This window comes from Helianthus annuus, chromosome 15 (genome assembly GCF_002127325.2).
Source record: "Helianthus annuus cultivar XRQ/B chromosome 15, HanXRQr2.0-SUNRISE, whole genome shotgun sequence".
Taxonomy (NCBI): domain Eukaryota; kingdom Viridiplantae; phylum Streptophyta; class Magnoliopsida; order Asterales; family Asteraceae; genus Helianthus; species Helianthus annuus.
In genome coordinates, this window is record NC_035447.2 from 21243469 (window position 1) to 21262132 (window position 18664).

Consider the following 18664-nt stretch of genomic DNA (forward strand, 5'->3'; position numbering starts at 1 on the left):
AAGAATGTAGTAGGAGAAAGAGAAACAACGCAGACACCATTTAAGATCATCACTCTCATTGATAATTTGCAAAGTTACAAGATCCAGAGATAATTTGACAGGGCTTCGCCTAAGGTGCCAAGAGATCAGTTGCTAATGAGGAACCAGGCACACCTATTTATAGGCACAACCCATCCGGGTGAAACACTATATTGCCCATCCGTCCGGATGGGGTTACGTCCATCCGTCCGGATGGACTTACATTACAAGCCTAACCTTCTTTTCAACCCAGAAACTATACAAGACATACTTTAAACTATACAAAGACACTAACCAGGTTAATTAAAGACTCGATACAGACGAAAGCTACAGACATATGCATCTACAGACTCCCCCTGGACCGACATACACCTCTTCCTTCACCTTTCCGTACAAGAACACCGAATTTACATCTAGCTGGTATACTTTGAACCCCTTCCACGATGCAAATGCGAGAAAGATTCGAATAGCTTCAAGTCAAGCAACTGGGCCATACACCTCGGTGAAATCGATTCCCTCTTGTTGACTGTAGCCCTGAACGACTAGGCGAGCTTTATTTCGCACAACCACTCCACGATCATCCCGCTTGCACTTAAACACCCATTTTATGTTGATCTTTCTGTGTCCATCGAGCAAATCTACAAGTTTCCAAACACCAAGTTTCCTGGATTGACTGAGCTCTTCTTGCATTGCGTTTACCCACGATTCCACAGTCAGCGCCTCTTTGTAAGTTCTCGGTTTAACCTGTGAAATGAAACAATTGAGAGAAAAATCGTTTTGTAATGAAGCAACTTGTGAATAAAAACAAGAAAAGCCTTGGTCAATCTGGTGTCTAGTTCTGACTTCTGCTTGCAGCTCTCCTATGATGAACTCATTGGGGTAGTAAGATAGCGTCCGTGGCATTACCTCACCAGGAACTATCACCTCGCTTTCCAGATTAGTAACATTCTGTTCTGCACCCTGATCATCGATCTGGTTTGTCTGACCTGTAGATTGGATCTGCACCCCATCAGACTCTGAATCTCCTCTGTCAAAGGTTGGACTATCTGAGTCAGATTCTGATTCATCGAACACCGCTGTTTGATTATCCTGAACAGGTTCTTGTTCTGAAGTTTTTTGAGTTTGCTGAACTTCTGCATCAACTTGACGAGTGAGACTCGGACCAGCTTCATGATCATTAGCAATCTGCTGTCGTTTGGACGACTTGGTCGGACATTTGTTCACCTGAGAAGACTCATAATCCTGAAATAACCTTATCTGATCTACAAAACACGGTTCTTCAGGAAGATGGAATGATTCCCAGAACATCTCATAGTTGAATGTAACACCTTGAAATTTTGTGTACAATAAGGTATTGACACGTGTCTTGAGTTTACACGTGGCGTATAATATTAATAAAGGACTAATGATTGACAAACCTTGAAAGTATGTAAATTCGAGGGTTATAAATCTCAATTAAGGGTAAGTATACGGTATAGTAACCCTAAACGATGTTCGTACCTTCAAACGAATAAATCATGGATCGTACGGAAGCGAAACGCGGAAGAAAGTGAGAGATTACAAACTGCAGGGGTTAACTGTGTCAACATGTGTAATTATACCTCTGAGTGACCCTTTGACATACCCGAAGCTTTGTAAATAGTCAAATACGCTCACTAGAATGAACTATATAAATACCGCGAAGTTCCGTTTTAAAACGAGAAAGTTATGATCAAATTCGTGAGCGAGGGGTTAAAAGCGTCAACAATATAAATTAAAGCTTTTCGGATAATAATCGAACTAGCCGGGGGCTTAACTGTACGAATAAAAGACCCGAGGCCTTAATTGTAATTAACCGAGGGCCAAATCGCAAAGTTACCCCTTCAAACCCGAAAGGTCAGGTTATTAATTACCAAAGATTTTATTAATCATTTCAAAGGATTTAAAAAGATTTAAAAACCAACCCTTACGGACCGTAAAGGTCCTGCCTTACGGACCGTAAGGGGGTGAATGATTAAATTAGATCCGCCACTGGCTTACGGACCGCAGGGCCCAAGCCATACGGTCCGTAAGCGATGCCCAGCGACAGAAAATTGGCTGTTGGCTGTTTAAAGCGGTAAAACAATTAAGTATGGGTTTCTCAGAGTTATGGGCGCCCCCTACTCGACCCATAGCACCTTAGGACACCTGCCATTGATCCATACTCAATTGTAGGGTGTCTTGTAATGATCTAAAGGCTCCTTATGCACTATAAAAGGCCATGTATAGTCACAATTAAGAACACACTTCAAAACACACCTTCTGCTCATTCCTGAAGCTCCAAAGTGTTCTTCTCTAGTTCTAAGTCTTACATCAAGTCTCTGTAAGTATGCCAAACCTTCTATGGCTTTGTTTTTGCTTAGTTTAGCCTAAAAGTCAATCCGTCGTAACTAACGATTGACTTTGCAATAATTCATGAATGGTCCAGTGAATTGTCGAATCAAAAGTAGTTATGTGTTGGTATTTATGTGGGTAATAAACCCCTAAAAGGGTTCCCTCTGATCACCACTCTAACTAGTTCAAATGTCGAGTCAAACGAATGCTTAAAAAGTCAACAGAAAGTCATTTTTGCGATTCTTGCATAATCTGTAATGTAGATGATATGAAACCTGTTTGAACACTCATAAAACAAGATATTTGGTATATAAACTTGTCTAAACTCGTTTGATTCGGCCATTTGATATATTAACCCGGATCGGAGCCGAAGGTCGCAAAAGTTTGACTTTTGCTTTGACTTCAGTTCTGACCCGTTTTAGTGCAATGTAGATATGCCTTAGGACTCTCTTAGGACCAGGTCACGTGATGGTATCACCCTCTGTGACCGGTTCGTTGTTTGTCCGAGTCTTTTACGCATTTCCGTTAATTACTTAAAAGTTGACCGTAACGCCCTTTTTAAAATAAAACGAGTATTTCGGACACGTGAAGGGACCATAACCTTGCTTACTAAATTCTAAGCATGTCCCTAAAGTTTCACGCCAATCCGAGGTCTAGAATGGGAGTTATGCTAAATAGCGCATTTATAAGAAACTTTTGTAATAAACGGCGCAATTAGCATAACGCCTACCTAAACCAAGATTTCGTCACCAAAACTTTTACCCACTGTAGTAAAATAATATTTTGGGATTTTTAAAGATTTTTAATTAATTTTAACCAGCTCATAACCTGCGGTTATGGCTACGGTTCGGTAAATACCGAATATGCCCTTTCCGGCCAAAACTTGAGTTCTACAAGGTCTTTTGACCCGATTCTAGTGGCTACTGATTTTAAATAATAAATAAGATATTTTAGACTTATTAAACTGATCAGGAAACTCAGGTTTCCTGTAGAACTCAGAAATCCCTTTAAAAGTCTTTAAAATGACCGGAAAACCCCTACGGGGCGTATAATGAACTAAAACTCGTTACGGACATTATGGAAGGTATCCTACTGATACCACAACCTCTTTAAAGTATATTGACTTAGGAAAACAGTGTAGGACTCCTACGGTTACCCGTTGCGCCTATTGCGCGCACGGTTCGGCTTATGTAACTAGTTTACATAAATTAGCCGATACGGGTCAAACCATATCATTTTGACCCCAAGATTCAGAGTGTGAATATTAAACCCGTATAAAACAAGTCTCCGAACTTGTTGGGTCAGAATCACATTCCATTCTCGGTTTTCGCCTTTCACGCGATTAAACCGTATCTATCCCTCGAAACTAACCGGTCTAGGCTACGGCTAATATAAAGACCCGTTAGGATTCTAATAGGTTATTTTAAAACCTTCGTTCCAGAATAAGGAGCCCGAGTAAAAGATATCTGTGATTTAACTGATTGAGGACAATACTTGCAAAGGTAAATACTTTTAACTTATTTTCCCTTACACGGGCTTGGGTTACGGTGTATAAAATACCGCTTGATTGAGCATCAAATCTTCCATCGCTTAGGTGGTTAATTGAATAATTTGATCGGCTCATTTAAACAGTCTTGTTACTTAAAAGCCTTTGGGGGGTTAATGACCATGTCCCGGATATCCTTGGCATCATTTTACGAAATGGCCACGACCTCGACACCCGGGTGTAGGCGTACACCCGGTATGATGTCTATACTATTAAAAGACGTAGCCGATGGTTTACCCGCCTCGGTTTTACGCAAATGTGGTGTGTCTATTGATCTTTAACCCGGACAGGATCCGGGCTACTGAACGCATAGAAGGAACATGTAATTCGTTCACAAGATTATAATTTTAAATAATTCTCCCAAGTTATAAAAGAATTTGTGCCTCGTGCATTCAAATCAATTTTAATAAACATTTTCAAAAGTGTCGGTTGAATGTATTTACCAGTGTAAACTGACGTATTTTCCCAAAAAGATTAAGTGCAGGTACTACACGTAATCGGCTGGCAATAGCTCTTTAGCATCTTAAGAAGTCTCGCAAGCTTGATGTCTTATCTGTTGAACAACATTTTTATTTATCTTGATCCCTCTTGTGGATAATATTCAACTACTTGTGATACATTTGATATTACAGTAAATGGTTGAATTATATTTATCTTTATGCTTCCGCTGTGCATTTATATATTGTGGTTTGACTATATTGTTGCCAACTACGTCACGATAATCCCCCACCGGGCCCACCGGTGATACACGTGGAAATCGGGGTGTGACAGGTTGGTATCAGAGCCAACATTGAGTGAATTAAACACTACCCTAATGTGTTTAATCTCAGTGACACAATTGCACATACTTGAGTCTAGACAAGAACATAGGACAAATTCAAATTGTATTTCCAAGTTTGTCTTTTCTTTTATTATTGTTATTTAAAGTTTTGAAAGCAGGAAATATGCCGCCAGTGATTTTCCGAGGAAGAGGAAGGGGAAGAAGAGGCAGAGGAGAGATCGTAACTCACCACGATCACGAAGCTGGACCTTCAAATACGCGAGCTCCTTCGACCACAAGGAGTGAAGAACCGCAAAGGCGAAGAGACCTTTATGAACCTGCGAGGCATTCCACCTCGCATAGCTCGACGCCATCATACCGGCACTCACTCGAGCCAAATTCAGAAAATGATCCCAACAACCCGCAACCCCCTTCATACCTCTACAACGTTCGGTATCGCACCGAAATTTTGACGACCCTACTCCATACTTCAGAGGTCAGTTTAATCCAGCTGACTACATCCAGGAACCTTCAGGCTTTGTTCCGTTAGGGCCACAAGATCACTTCTCCGAAGATCATATGGACGAGGATACTAATCCGACAGACCCTGCTCGTGGTACGCCCACGCATCCAATAGAAATCTCTGATGGGTCATCCTTTCATGGTACGCCCTATCAGGGACCAGATAGCTTCATGGCATTGTTTAATCAACACGAGTGGTACCACACGCCACAGACATCACAACAGCCACAACATCCGCGAGATCCCTCCGAGGATCCACGTTTCGTGGCAGTTACGCCACCACCTCCGCCACCGGTATAGCCAGTAATGCCTGATCCGCCAAGGCGTAGGAGGACAAATGCCCGTATGTCCACACGAGGAGGAGGGGATTTCCACTTCAGCACCCCTCGACACTCCAGTAGTAGCCACTACCCGCCACTACAAGAAGAAGGACCTTCAAGTCCTGTACAGGAGGCGAACTCCGCACCAGCTGCACCAACTTCGCCACCATTTGGGTATGACCACCCAATACCTGCGTACACGGGTCCAACGGATTACAACCCGTTCGAACCGTCATCACAAGCACATTATAACTACAACTATGAGCGCGACCCATATGTGGTAGCGGCTAGGTATAATGCACGCTATCCCGACGGAGCTCATGGGAACATGGGAGTACCGGACTACTCAGCTCATGGGTATCCAGCACCTCCCAGATCTCCAGTTCCGCAACAGGCGCCACAACCACGTTTCTCTCCTCCCGAACAAGAAGAAATACTCCACCGTTTGAGCCGTGTGGAGAGAGAATTCGAGGAAGAACGTAAGAGCCACCGAGGATTCCTCAAGGGCTTAGCAAACCTACTAAAGGGCAAGAAGAAGAAACGTGACCATTAGTCCTTATGTATGTTCTAATGTAATGTTTATTTTAAATAAGTCCCTGTGTGGACATTTATCGTATTTCAGTCCCTACGTGGACTTATCTTTTAGTCCCTGCGTGGGCACTTATCTTGTATTAGTCCCTGCGTGGACTTGTCATTTATTTTAAACCTCTATGTAGGTATGTACTATTTAAAAGTCCCGTTTAGGGCGGTGTGTAATCGTATTAAAAATTTTGGAATGTTATAATATGAATTTCATGTTGTTATTACTATATATGAAATAAAACAAAACCATTCTTTTTTTAATTTGATCTGCCTGAATAAAGAATCTTCAGAGTGAAACCTAGCCAGGTGTCTTTTAAGATCCGGCCAAGATGGTAAGACCTAATTAAAAGATTCTGATTCCCTGTTAACCTCTGTAAGCATGTTAACAATCATGACAAACGTGATTCGTTAAAGTCACACACGTCATTCTTATACAAGAATCCTTTAAAGGATTCCAAAATCCAAGTTAGTGATATAATAAATCATGGGTTAAATCATCAATGAAGATGATCCCTTGTTAATCATCCATAAGCGATGTAGTGCCTACGGGTCAAACATAGTGTCCTAATAAGGCAAAGGACAGTGGTGGTTTAGGACTCCCTGTCAGAAGGAGTAAAAGGACTACGGTTCAAACCTTCATACCTTGATTCTCCGAAATCTCGGCTAAATATTATAATAATGTCCTCGTGACTAGGCTTTTATGCCGCTAGCAATATTAATTATGATTAGGATAAGTGTGTTCAAATCCTAAATATAAAGTGAGTAACAAATTAACCGGATATGGTCTTCGTTACCATGGTTAATGAATTGCCATAAAAGACAATTCAATGATAAACTCCTAAATAAAATTTTCATTATCTTCTGCAGCAGATATAAGCTACTATGGCGAATCCAAATGGAGGAAGTAGTCATACAAATGAAGATGATTATGATAATGCCCAAATAAATTTAACGGGCGCTCAACTCAAGGCTCTTGTCGACAACGCTGTGCAAGCAGCTCTAGATCGACAATATACAGAATCTCGAAGCAGAACAGTTTCCAAACCACCATCAAAGCCAAAGACACACTCAAAAACCCACAGCAAACCACTATCCAAACCCAAGAAGGACGGCGATAACCACTCGTCCAAGCCCAAAAAGGACGACGACAATCACTCGTCAAATGAAAATAGTGTTCGTCGCGAAAGGGAGTATACTGATGCTTCCCATGCCAGGGGCTGCACATACAAGTACTTCGTATCTTGTAAACCCCGAGACTTTACGGGGGAGAAGGGTGCCGTCGAATGTATAACATGGTTGGATGAGATGGACACAGTGGTGGACATCAGTGGCTGCGCTGAAAGGGATGTAGTGAAGTTTGTGTCGCAGTCGTTTAAGGGCGAGGCCCTAGCTTGGTGGAGGGCGCTGGTTCAGGCCTCGGGAAAAGTTGTGCTTTACAGCATGACGTGGGAGGAATTCGTTTCTCTCATCAAAGAAAATTACTGTCCTCAGCATGAGGTGGAAAAGATAGAGTCCGATTTTGTGTCATTGGTGATGACAAATCTGGACTGCCAGGCCTACTTGACGAGCTTCAATACGATGTCTCGCTTGGTTCCTTATCTAGTCACCCCGGAACCAAGGAGGATTGCTCGTTTTATCGGGGGGTTAGAACCCGCGATAAAGGCTAGTGTGAAGGCCTCTCGGCCAACGACCTTCAGGTCTGTGACTGACCTCTCTTTGTCCCTCACAATGGACGCGGTCCGACTGAGATCGCAGAGGAACAAAGAGGCCGAAAAGAGGAAGCGTGAGGATGATACATCGCGGAGGTCGGGAAAGAAGCATCGTGGGAACGGTGATGGCAAGAGAGGAACAGAGGCGAGAAAAGATGGGCAACAAACCGGAGAGAAGCCCAAATGCAAAAACTGCCAAAAATTCCAGTTTGGGAAGTGCAGGTTTGGGCCGAACTCACAGCCCCAGTCAAAGACGCATACTTGTGGACTGTGCAAGTCCAAAGACCACAAGACTGTGGACTGTAAGAAGATTAAAGACGCGACCTGCTACAACTGTAGTGAGAAGGGGCACATCAGGAGCAACTGCCCCAAGCTCGCCAAGAAGGCCGAGGAAACCAAAAAGAATAACGCTAGAGTCTTCAAAATGGATGTGAAGGAAGCGTTGCAGGACGACAACGTAATAACAGGTACTTTTCTCGTGAATAATATATTTGCAAGAGTACTTTTCGATTCAGGCGCTGACAAATCCTTCGTAGACCAAAAATTTTGCAAACTGTTGAACATGCTTATCGAAACCCTAAATGTGAAATACGAAGTAGAGCTAGCAGACGGCACTGTAGAGACCGTCTCCACTACATTAGAGGGATGTATGATATTCATTAAGAACCATTCCTTTCCTCTATCTCTACTTCCCTTTAATCTAGCTGGTTTTGACATCGTTCTGGGCATGGACTGGTTATCACACAACCAGGCCAAGATCGTCTGCAATAGAAAACAAATTGTGCTAAAGACCCCGACTGGTGAATCGCTCACCATTCGAGGGGATACGCAGTATGGATTGCCCGAGAACGTATCTATGCTCAAAGCTTCAAGGTGTTTAAAAAGAGGCTGTGTCATCTACATGGCACAAGTGATTATTGAAGAGCCCAAATCAAGGATAGAAGACATTCCTGTCATTGCGGAGTATCCAGAAGTTTTCCCCGAAGATCTACCTGGGTTGCCACCAGATAGGCAGGTGGAATTCAGAATAGATATCATCCCTGGAGCAGCTCCTATTGCTAGAGCACCTTACAGGCTAGCGCCGACTGAAATAAAGGAATTGAGGACACAGCTGGATGAACTGTTAGCAAAAGGTTTCATCAAGCCTAGTTCGTCTCCCTGGGGAGCACCTGTCCTGTTTGTGAAGAAAAAGGACGGATCGATGCGTTTGTGCATCGATTATCGTGAACTCAATAAAGTCACGATAAAGAATAGGTACCCATTGCCAAGGATCGACGATTTGTTTGATCAATTGCAAGGGGCTAGCTATTTCTCAAAGACCGACTTGAGGTCGGGCTACCATCAGCTGAAGGTCAGAGATGAAGACGTACACAAAACAGCGTTTAGGACTCGCTACGGTCACTACGAGTTCCTAGTGATGCCTTTTGGGCTCACAAATGCACCGGCTGCGTTCATGGATCTCATGAATCGCGTCTGCAAGCCGTACTTGGACAAATTTGTCATCGTGTTCATCGACGACATTCTTATATATTCAAGGAATAAAGCCGACCATGAGAAACACCTAAGATGTATTCTCGAATTACTGCATCGCGAGAAACTCTATGCCAAATTCTCTAAATGTGAATTCTGGCTACGAGAAGTCCAATTTCTTGGACATGTCGTAAGCGAGCGTGGTATCCAGGTGGATCCCGCTAAGGTAGAGGCGGTCATGAATTGGCAAGAGCCAAAGACGCCCACAGAGATCCGTAGTTTCCTGGGATTGGCAGGATACTACAGAAGATTCATTGAGAATTTCTCAAGGATTGCTGCGCCCTTAACTTCTCTAACCAAGAAGAAGGAAAAGTTTGTTTGGGGCCCTAAGCAGCAAGAATCCTTTGATATTTTGAAACAAAGGCTGAGCAACGCTCCTGTGTTGACGCTACCAGAAGGTACCGAAGAGTTCGTAGTTTACTGCGACGCATCACACACTGGCATGGGGTGTGTGCTCATGCAGAAAGGCAAAGTGATTGCCTATGCTTCAAGACAGTTGAAGGTGCACGAAAAGAATTACACCACCCATGACTTGGAACTGGGTGCCGTTGTATTCGCACTAAAACTGTGGAGACATTATCTATATGGAATCAAGTTTGTGATCTATTCAGATCACAAGAGCCTTCAACATTTGTTCAATCAAAAGGAGCTAAACATGAGGCAACGCCGTTGGATGGAGACCTTGAATGATTATGATTGTGAGATCAGGTACCATCCCGGCAAGGCGAATGTAGTCGCTGATGCCCTGAGCCGGAAAGAAGGGATGAAACCCATCCGAATCAATGCTAGGAGAATGGAAGTAAAGAATAACTTGATTGAAAAGATATTAGCTGCACAGCGAGAGGCTGTGTTGGAAGCTAATTATCATAAGGAAAAGTTAGGAGTAACTGAGGAGCAGTTAACTCTTCACAAGGATGGACTTTTGAGATTGAATGGACGGATATGGGTTCCTATTTATGGAGGACTACGAGATGTTATCCTCCAGGAAGCCCATAGTTCCAAATATTCTGTTCATCCTGGAACAGACAAAATGTATCAGGATTTAAAGGCAAATTATTGGTGGATAGGCTTGAAAAAGTCTGTAGCCGCTTATGTAGCCAAATGCTTGACTTGTGCGCAAGCCAAGGCTGAGCATCAAAAGCCATCTGGCTTGCTACAACAGCCTGAACTTCCTGAATGGAAATGGGAGTGTGTAACTATGGATTTTATCACCAAGTTACCAAAAACGAGCAAAGGAAACGACACTATATTTCTTGCCCATCAAGGAGACTTATAGCTCCGATACTTTGGCCCAGTTATACGTTGATAAGATTGTAGCCTTACATGGTATACCTGTGTCTATTATCTCTGATCGAGATACTAGATACATGTCACATTTCTGGAAGAGTTTCCAACAATCTTTGGGCACGCGTTTGAACTTTAGTACGGCTTACCATCCTCAGACAGACGGCCAGAGTGAGCGTACTATTCAAACGTTAGAAGACATGCTGCGGGCATGTGCTATCGATTTAGGTGGTAGTTGGGATAAGAACCTACCCCTAATCGAATTCTCCTACAACAATAGCTACCATACCAGCATAAAGGCTGCGCCTTTCGAGGCATTATACGGTAGGAAGTGTAGATCGCCTGTTTGTTGGGCGGAAATGGGAGAGGTCCAATTATTAGTACCAGAGATAGTTTTCGAGACAACGGACAAGATTGTCCAGATTCAGGAACGTCTCAAGGCTGCCCGTGATAGGCAGAAAAGCTACGCTGACCCAAAGCGTAAGGATTTTCACTTCGATGTAGGTGAAAAAGTGTTGCTAAAGGTATCACCCTGGAAGGGGGTGATGCGCTTCGGTAAGAAGGGTAAACTGAGCCCGCGATACATAGGACCTTTTGAGGTTATCGAACGGGTCGGGTCAGTTGCCTATAAATTAAACTTACCAGAAGAGCTCAATGGAATTCATAATGTGTTCCACATCTGCAATCTTAAGAAGTGCTTCGCTGATGAATCATTGGTGATCCCACACACAGATGTGCATATAGATGAGAGCTTGAAGTTCGTGGAGAAGCCTTTGTCAATTGAAGACCGACAGGTGAAAAAGCTCCGAAGAAAACATGTACCGATAGTAAAGGTCAAGTGGGATGCCCGGAGAGGTCCCGAATTCACGTGGGAAGTTGAATCCACGATGAAAGAAAAATATCCCTATTTGTTTGAGTAAATCTCGGGTCGAGATTTATTTTAAGGGGGTGAGGATATAACACCTCGAAATTTTGTGTCCAATAAGGTATTGACACGTGTCTTGAGTTTACACGTGGCGTATAATATTAATAAAGGACTAATGATTGACAAACCTTGAAAGTATGTAAATTCGAGGGTTATAAATGTCAATTAAGGGTAAGTATACGGTATAGTAACCCTAAACGATGCTCGTACCTTCAAACGAATAAATCATGGATCGTACGGAAGCGAAACGCGGAAGAAAGTGAGAGATTACAAACTGCAGGGGTTAACTGTGTCAACATGTGTAATTATACCTCTGAGTGACCCTTTGACATACCCGAAGCTTTGTAAACAGTCAAATACGCTCACTAGAATGAACTATATAAATACCGCGAAGTTCCGTTTTAAAACGAGAAAGTTATGATCAAATTCGTGAGCGAGGGGTTAAAAGCGTCAACAATATAAATTAAAGCTTTTCGGATAATAATCGAACTAGCCGGGGGCTTAACTGTACGAATAAAAGACCCGAGGCCTTAATTGTAATTAACCGAGGGCCAAATCGCAAAGTTACCCCTTCAAACCCAAAAGGTCAGGTTATTAATTACCAAAGATTTTATTAATCATTTCAAAAGATTTAAAAAGATTTAAAAACCAACCCTTACGGACCGTAAAGGTCCTGCCTTACGGACCGTAAGGGGGTGAATGATTAAATTAGATCCGCCACTGGCTTACGGACCGCAGGGCCCAAGCCATACGGTACGTAAGCGATGCCCAGCGACAGAAAATTGGCTGTTGGCTGTTTAAAGCGGTAAAACAATTAAGTATGGGTTTCTCAGAGTTATGGGCGCCCCCTACTCGACCCATAGCACCTTAGGACACCTGCCATTGATCCATACTCAATTGTAGGGTGTCTTGTAATGATCTAAAGGCTCCTTATGCACTATAAAAGGCCATGTATAGTCACAATTAAGAACACACTTCAAAACACACCTTCTGCTCATTCCTGAAGCTCCAAAGTGTTCTTCTCTAGTTCTAAGTCTTACATCAAGTCTCTGTAAGTATGCCAAACCTTCTATGGCTTTGGTTTTTGCTTAGTTTAGCCTAAAAGTCAATCCGTCGTAACTAACGATTGACTTTGCAATAATTCATGAATGGTCCAGTGAATTGTCGAATCAAAAGTAGTTATGTGTTGGTATTTATGTGGGTAATAAACCCCTAAAAGGGTTCCCTCTGATCACCACTCTAACTAGTTCAAATGTCGAGTCAAACAAATGCTTAAAAAGTCAACAGAAAGTCATTTTTGCGATTCTTGCATAATCTGTAATGTAGATGATATGAAACCTGTTTGAACACTCATAAAACAAGATATTTGGTATATAAACTTGTCTAAACTCGTTTGATTCGGCCATTTGATATATTGACCCGGATCGGAGCCGAAGGTCGCAAAAGTTTGACTTTTGCTTTCACTTCAGTTCTGACCCGTTTTAGTGCAATGTAGATATGCCTTAGGACTCTCTTAGGACCAGGTCACGTGATGGTATCACCCTCTGTGACCGGTTCGTTGTTTGTCCGAGTCTTTTACGTATTTCCGTTAATTACTTAAAAGTTGACCGTAACGCCCTTTTTAAAATAAAACGAGTATTTCGGACACGTGAAGGGACCATAACCTTGCTTACTAAATTCTAAGCATGTCCCTAAAGTTTCACGCCAATCCGAGGTCTAGAATGGGAGTTATGCTAAATAGCGCATTTATAAGAAACTTTTGTAATAAACGGCGCAATTAGCATAACGCCTACCTAAACCTAGATTTCGTCACCAAAACTTTTACCCACTGTAGTAAAATAATATTTTGGGATTTTTAAAGATTTTTAATTAATTTTAACCAGCTCATAACCTGCGGTTATGGCTACGGTTCGGTAAATACCGAATATGCCCTTTTCGGCCAAAACTTGAGTTCTACACGGTCTTTTGACCCGATTCCAGTGGCTACTGATTTTAAATAATAAATAAGATATTTTAGACTTATTAAACTGATCAGGAAACTCAGGTTTCCTGTAGAACTCAGAAATCCCTTTAAAAGTCTTTAAAATGACCGGAAAACCCCTACGGGGCGTATAATGAACTAAAACTCGTTACGGGCATTATGGAAGGTATCCTACTGATACCACAACCTCTTTAAAGTATATTGACTTAGGAAAACAGTGTAGGACTCCTACGGTTACCCGTTGCGCCTATTGCGCGCACGGTTCGGCTTATGTAACTAGTTTACATAAATTAGCCGATACGGGTCAAACCATATCATTTTGACCCCAAGATTCAGAGTGTGAATATTAAACCCGTATAAAACAAGTCTCTGAACTTGTTGGGTCAGAATCACATTCCATTCTCGGTTTTCGCCTTTCACGCGATTAAGCCGTATCTATCCCTCGAAACTAACCGGTCTAGGCTACGGCTAATATAAAGACCCGTTAGGATTCTAATAGGTTATTTTAAAACCTTCGTTCCAGAATAAGGAGCCCCAGTAAAAGATATCTGTGATTTAACTGATTAAGGACAATACTTGCAAAGGTAAATACTTTTAACTTATTTTCCCTTATACGGGCTTGGGTTACGGTGTATAAAATACCGCTTGATTGAGCATCAAATCTTCCATCGCTTAGGTGGTTAATTGAATAATTTGATCGGCTCATTTAAACAGTCTTGTTACTTAAAAGCCTTTGGGGGGTTAATGACCATGTCCCGGATATCCTTGGCATCATTTTACGAAATGGCCACGACCTCGACACCCGGGTGTAGGCGTACACCCAGTATGATGTCTATACTATTAAAAGACGTAGCCGATGGTTTACCCGCCTCAGTTTTACGCAAATGTGGTGTGTCTATTGATCTTTAACCCGGACAGGATCCGGGCTACTGAACACATAGAAGGAACATGTAATTCGTTCACAAGATTATAATTTTAAATAATTCTCCCAAGTTATAAAAGAATTTGTGCCTCGTGCATTCAAATCAATTCTAATAAACATTTTCAAAAGTGTCGGTTGAATGTATTTACCAGTGTAAACTGACGTATTTTCCCAAAAAGATTAAGTGCAGGTACTACACGTAATCGGCTGGCAATAGCTCTTTAGCATCTTAAGAAGTCTCGCAAGCTTGATGTCTTATCAGTTGAACAACATTTTTATTTATCTTGATCCCTCATGTGGATAATATTCAACTACTTGTGATACATTTGATATTACAGTAAATGGTTGAATTATATTTATCTTTATGCTTCCGTTGTGCATTTATATATTGTGGTTTGACTATATTGTTGCGAACTACGTCACGGTAATCCCCCACCATGCCCACCGGTGATACACGTGGAAATCGGGGTGTGACATTGAATAATCATGAGTCACCAGGTTTTTGAATTGGCATATGGTATAACCTTGACACTCCACATGCTGAGCTTCAATCACTTTGTTGAGACTTGGAAGATAAACTCGTCTGAGCGGACTAGCGTATCCTACAAAGAATCCCTCCAAACATTTTGAACCGAATTTCCCGTCAGGATCTATCACCGTGCAGGGTGACCCAAATGGCTCAAGATATTCCAGGTTCGACTTCCGATTGTTAAGCAGCTCAAAACATGTCTTGTTATATCTTTTCACGGTTAGCACTCGATTCAAGGTATTACAAGCAGCTGATACGGCTTCAGCCCAAAAACTCACAGGGAGTTTTGAGTCAGCCAACATAGTACGTGCTGTTTCAATCAGTGTTTGATTCTTTCGTTCTGCCACTCCATTTTGTTGCGGGGTGTACGGAGCACTAAATTCTTGCAAAATACCTATTTTTTGCAGAACCCTGACATCTAGTTGTTCTTGAATTCAGTACCATTGTTGCTGCGAATACGACAGATAGGTCGATGGTACAAATTCTCTAACTTTCGGAACAAACTCAGCAGACTCACGAATGTTTCATCTTTGGCCTTCAGAAACTTTACCCACGAGAACCTCGCATAATCATCAGTCACCGCCAGGCAATGAAGATCTCAAGTAAGACTCTTCACATTCACAGGGCCGAAGAGATCCATGTGTAGCCTTTCCAACGGTTTAGTGATCGAATTTTCAAGCTTCCTCGGGTGAGACTTCTTGGTTTGTTTTCCTTTCTTGCAACTGATACACTCACCTTCCAAGTGGAAACTTTTCAAATTAACACCGCTCACTAGATCGTTGTGGACCAAATGATTCATCTTTCGTAAGTGGATATGGCCCATTTTGTGATGCCAAATAATTGACTCCTTTTCTGTAGCCTTAGTTATGAAGCACTGAGGTTGACCATTTATTGTAGTCGCTATACTCATGTCGAGAACATACAAGTCATTCTCTCTCGGTTCTCGCATTAAGATCCATTCCTCGGGGATAACAAATCCTGGCTTCAGGACCTGTCACAGATCTGCGAAATGCTAAGAAGATTGTTCTCTAGCTTTGGAATGTAATTTACTCTTTCAAAGGACACTAGACCATTTGATAAAGTCCTTTCCCCGATTATTCTACCTCCCTGGTTCCCAGCGAAACCCACATAACCTCCATTAAAACCTTTAACATCGCACAACAGGGTTTTTCTCCCTATCATGTGCCTGGACGCTCCGCTATCCATTATCCATTTAGAAATTGATCTCGGGAGCTTCTGCACATTTCAAATGCAATCAGTTAAATGAAGCAACCCAAGACTCCTTTGACTCAGGTAGCTTAACGTTAAGGTGAATTGTGGACAGTACAGGAAAATTCTTATCATTTACTTCCAAATCCTTTTCTGTTCCTACCTCAACCTCTTTGTATAAGAAAAATTCCTCTTTAGTTGGTTGAACAGTTTTAGGAACATACTTCTTGACCTTAGGGGTCGAAGAAGTCTGTTTCTTCTTATCACCTGCTGAACTCTTAGGAACAAACTTCTTTACCGAATCGGTTGAAGTGGTCTGTTTCTTTTAAGTTTCAGTCTTAGAAACCTTTTGATCGAACTTCTCGACTTGTGCAGTTAAAGCAGTTTGTTTCACTTTTGGTTCAGATGTTTTGGCTTCATACTTAGGCTTCCAAGTTTGTTGTTGTGGAACAAAACGTTTTAAAGATTCACCAGTTTTCTTAACAGGTTGTCTCACTGGTTTAACATTGATTTTAGCATTTTTCAGGTTTTTGAATCTTCTTTTCAACAAACATTGGTGCCTTGCCTTTCACATCATTAGGTTTCTTTGTGTTTTCAACAACCACAGACTTACGTTTGGAGTTGGTGCACTTTCGTGCAATATGTCCAACTTTATTGCATTTAGAGCATGTCCGGTTATCAATAACCCGACTTGGACCTTCAGTCTGTGTTTGTGATGCTTTTTTCTCAAAGAATTCTTCATTTGTTTTCGAAAAGATTTCAGACTCTTGATCATTCATAGAACTTGAACTTTTCACCAATGTTGTTTTATTAACGAATTTTGACTTTTGAAAGTTTCTTCTCTGATTGTTCTTACCATCCCTTTGACCGTAGACCCCTTTATTCTGATTGTTATTTTGAAAACGTGGTGGATTTCTGGGCTTGTTATAGTAAGACTTATCTTTTTGGAAATTCAAAAATCTTTTGGAACTTGACAACCTATCAACCTCTGACACATCGATCTCCACCAGCTTAAAAACTTTCTCCAGTTTATCCACATTTACATTTTCTATCGGAAACTCTTCATCCGGGTACAACTTATCAGATCCACACACCTGGTACATGACCAGGGTAGGTTCGTCCTTTAAGTTGTTTTTCACCTTGGATTTTGGAAGATAATTATTTAGAAAACAATCATCATCCTCATTTGAAATCGTGGAGTCACTGTCAGTTTTCAAAACATTTTCAACCACATTTTTAACAACCTCAGATTCAACACTATCCTCATCGGATGGTTCACTAAATGTGACGTCTATGTTGTCAGGCAAGTTGTCAACTTCACCCTTTACATTCATGTTTAACTCTTTTTCCACCCCAAACTGTTTCTTTGTGAAGTTATTGTTCATGGGTGGTGGAACAATATGATACCCGACCCCTGTTCCATTTTAATAAACATCTTCACCATCTTTGTTCTTCTCGATGGGTTTCGGGACAATATGTTGAAGAACAAAGCTGGCAGAATGATAACTCTTCAACTTCAGATTGATTCGTTCATTTTCAATCTTGACTTCTTCAATTAGAAGTTTCAAGTTTGCGATCTTATCCAGTTGATTGTTAATTTGTTTCTCCTTTTCTTGAACGACAGTTTTTAATTGAATGTTCTCTTGACGAGTTTGAAAATCTCTTGAATCAGAATCTTTAATTGTCCATTTTAGTTTTTCAATAGCCTTGGTTAATTTTCTGTCTTCAAGAACAAGTTTTTCATTTTCTTTTCAGAAATGTTCAACATCTTTTTCATCATTCTTTATCTTTTCTGTCAAAGAATCAATTCTCTCTTTTGAGCTTTTCACAATTCTGTCTTTCAAAACCATATCATTTTTTAAGTTGTTTATTTTACCGGTTAAGTCCTGGATGTTAGATTTCAACACAAAATCATTTGTATTACAGACTTCGCATGTTTTCATGCAATTTATGCAATCACTCTCAGTAGTAGTATCCTGAGACTTACCTGTCTCGACCTTTGGACCGACTGAACTAACCTTGTTAGATGACTCAGACTCAGTTCCAGAATTAGTATCTACCTCGAGAGCTTTAGCCATCGTCACTTGATATGCCATTTTCTTCAAGTTCTCAGCTGTCATCTCCAGGTTCACATCAATGATTTCTTTTACTACCTTCTCAGAATTCTCCCTTCTCTCCTTCTCGGCCTTTTCTTCTGCTTCTCTTTTCAACCTTTCCTCTTCTGCAGTCGGAATCGACTTCACTAGGGCCTCAAAATCGATCATTTTCGGATCTGTACAAACATTTCCTTTTGGATCCAAATAACACTCTCTGTCAGCATCCCATCTTTTCACCTTTACAACATCTTTGTATGCTATGTGAATTCTATTCATTCTCACATGTGTAATCTCCCTTTCTCTGTTGAAAGTCACCGGTGTTATATCAGCTACGAAAGCTGATCCTATCTGTTCTTCATCTGGAATATAATCATTCCAG

General features: G+C 41.5%; 1 protein-coding gene across 1 annotated transcript; it reads right to left on the reverse strand.

The window, feature by feature from the left end:
• Positions 1-16701: 16701 nt before the first annotated feature.
• LOC110913430 lies at positions 16702-17574 on the reverse strand. The gene has a single exon (XM_022158261.1). It carries the CDS (start codon positions 17572-17574, stop codon positions 16702-16704), a length of 873 nt encoding a protein of 290 aa, XP_022013953.1.
• Positions 17575-18664: the final 1090 nt, after the last annotated feature.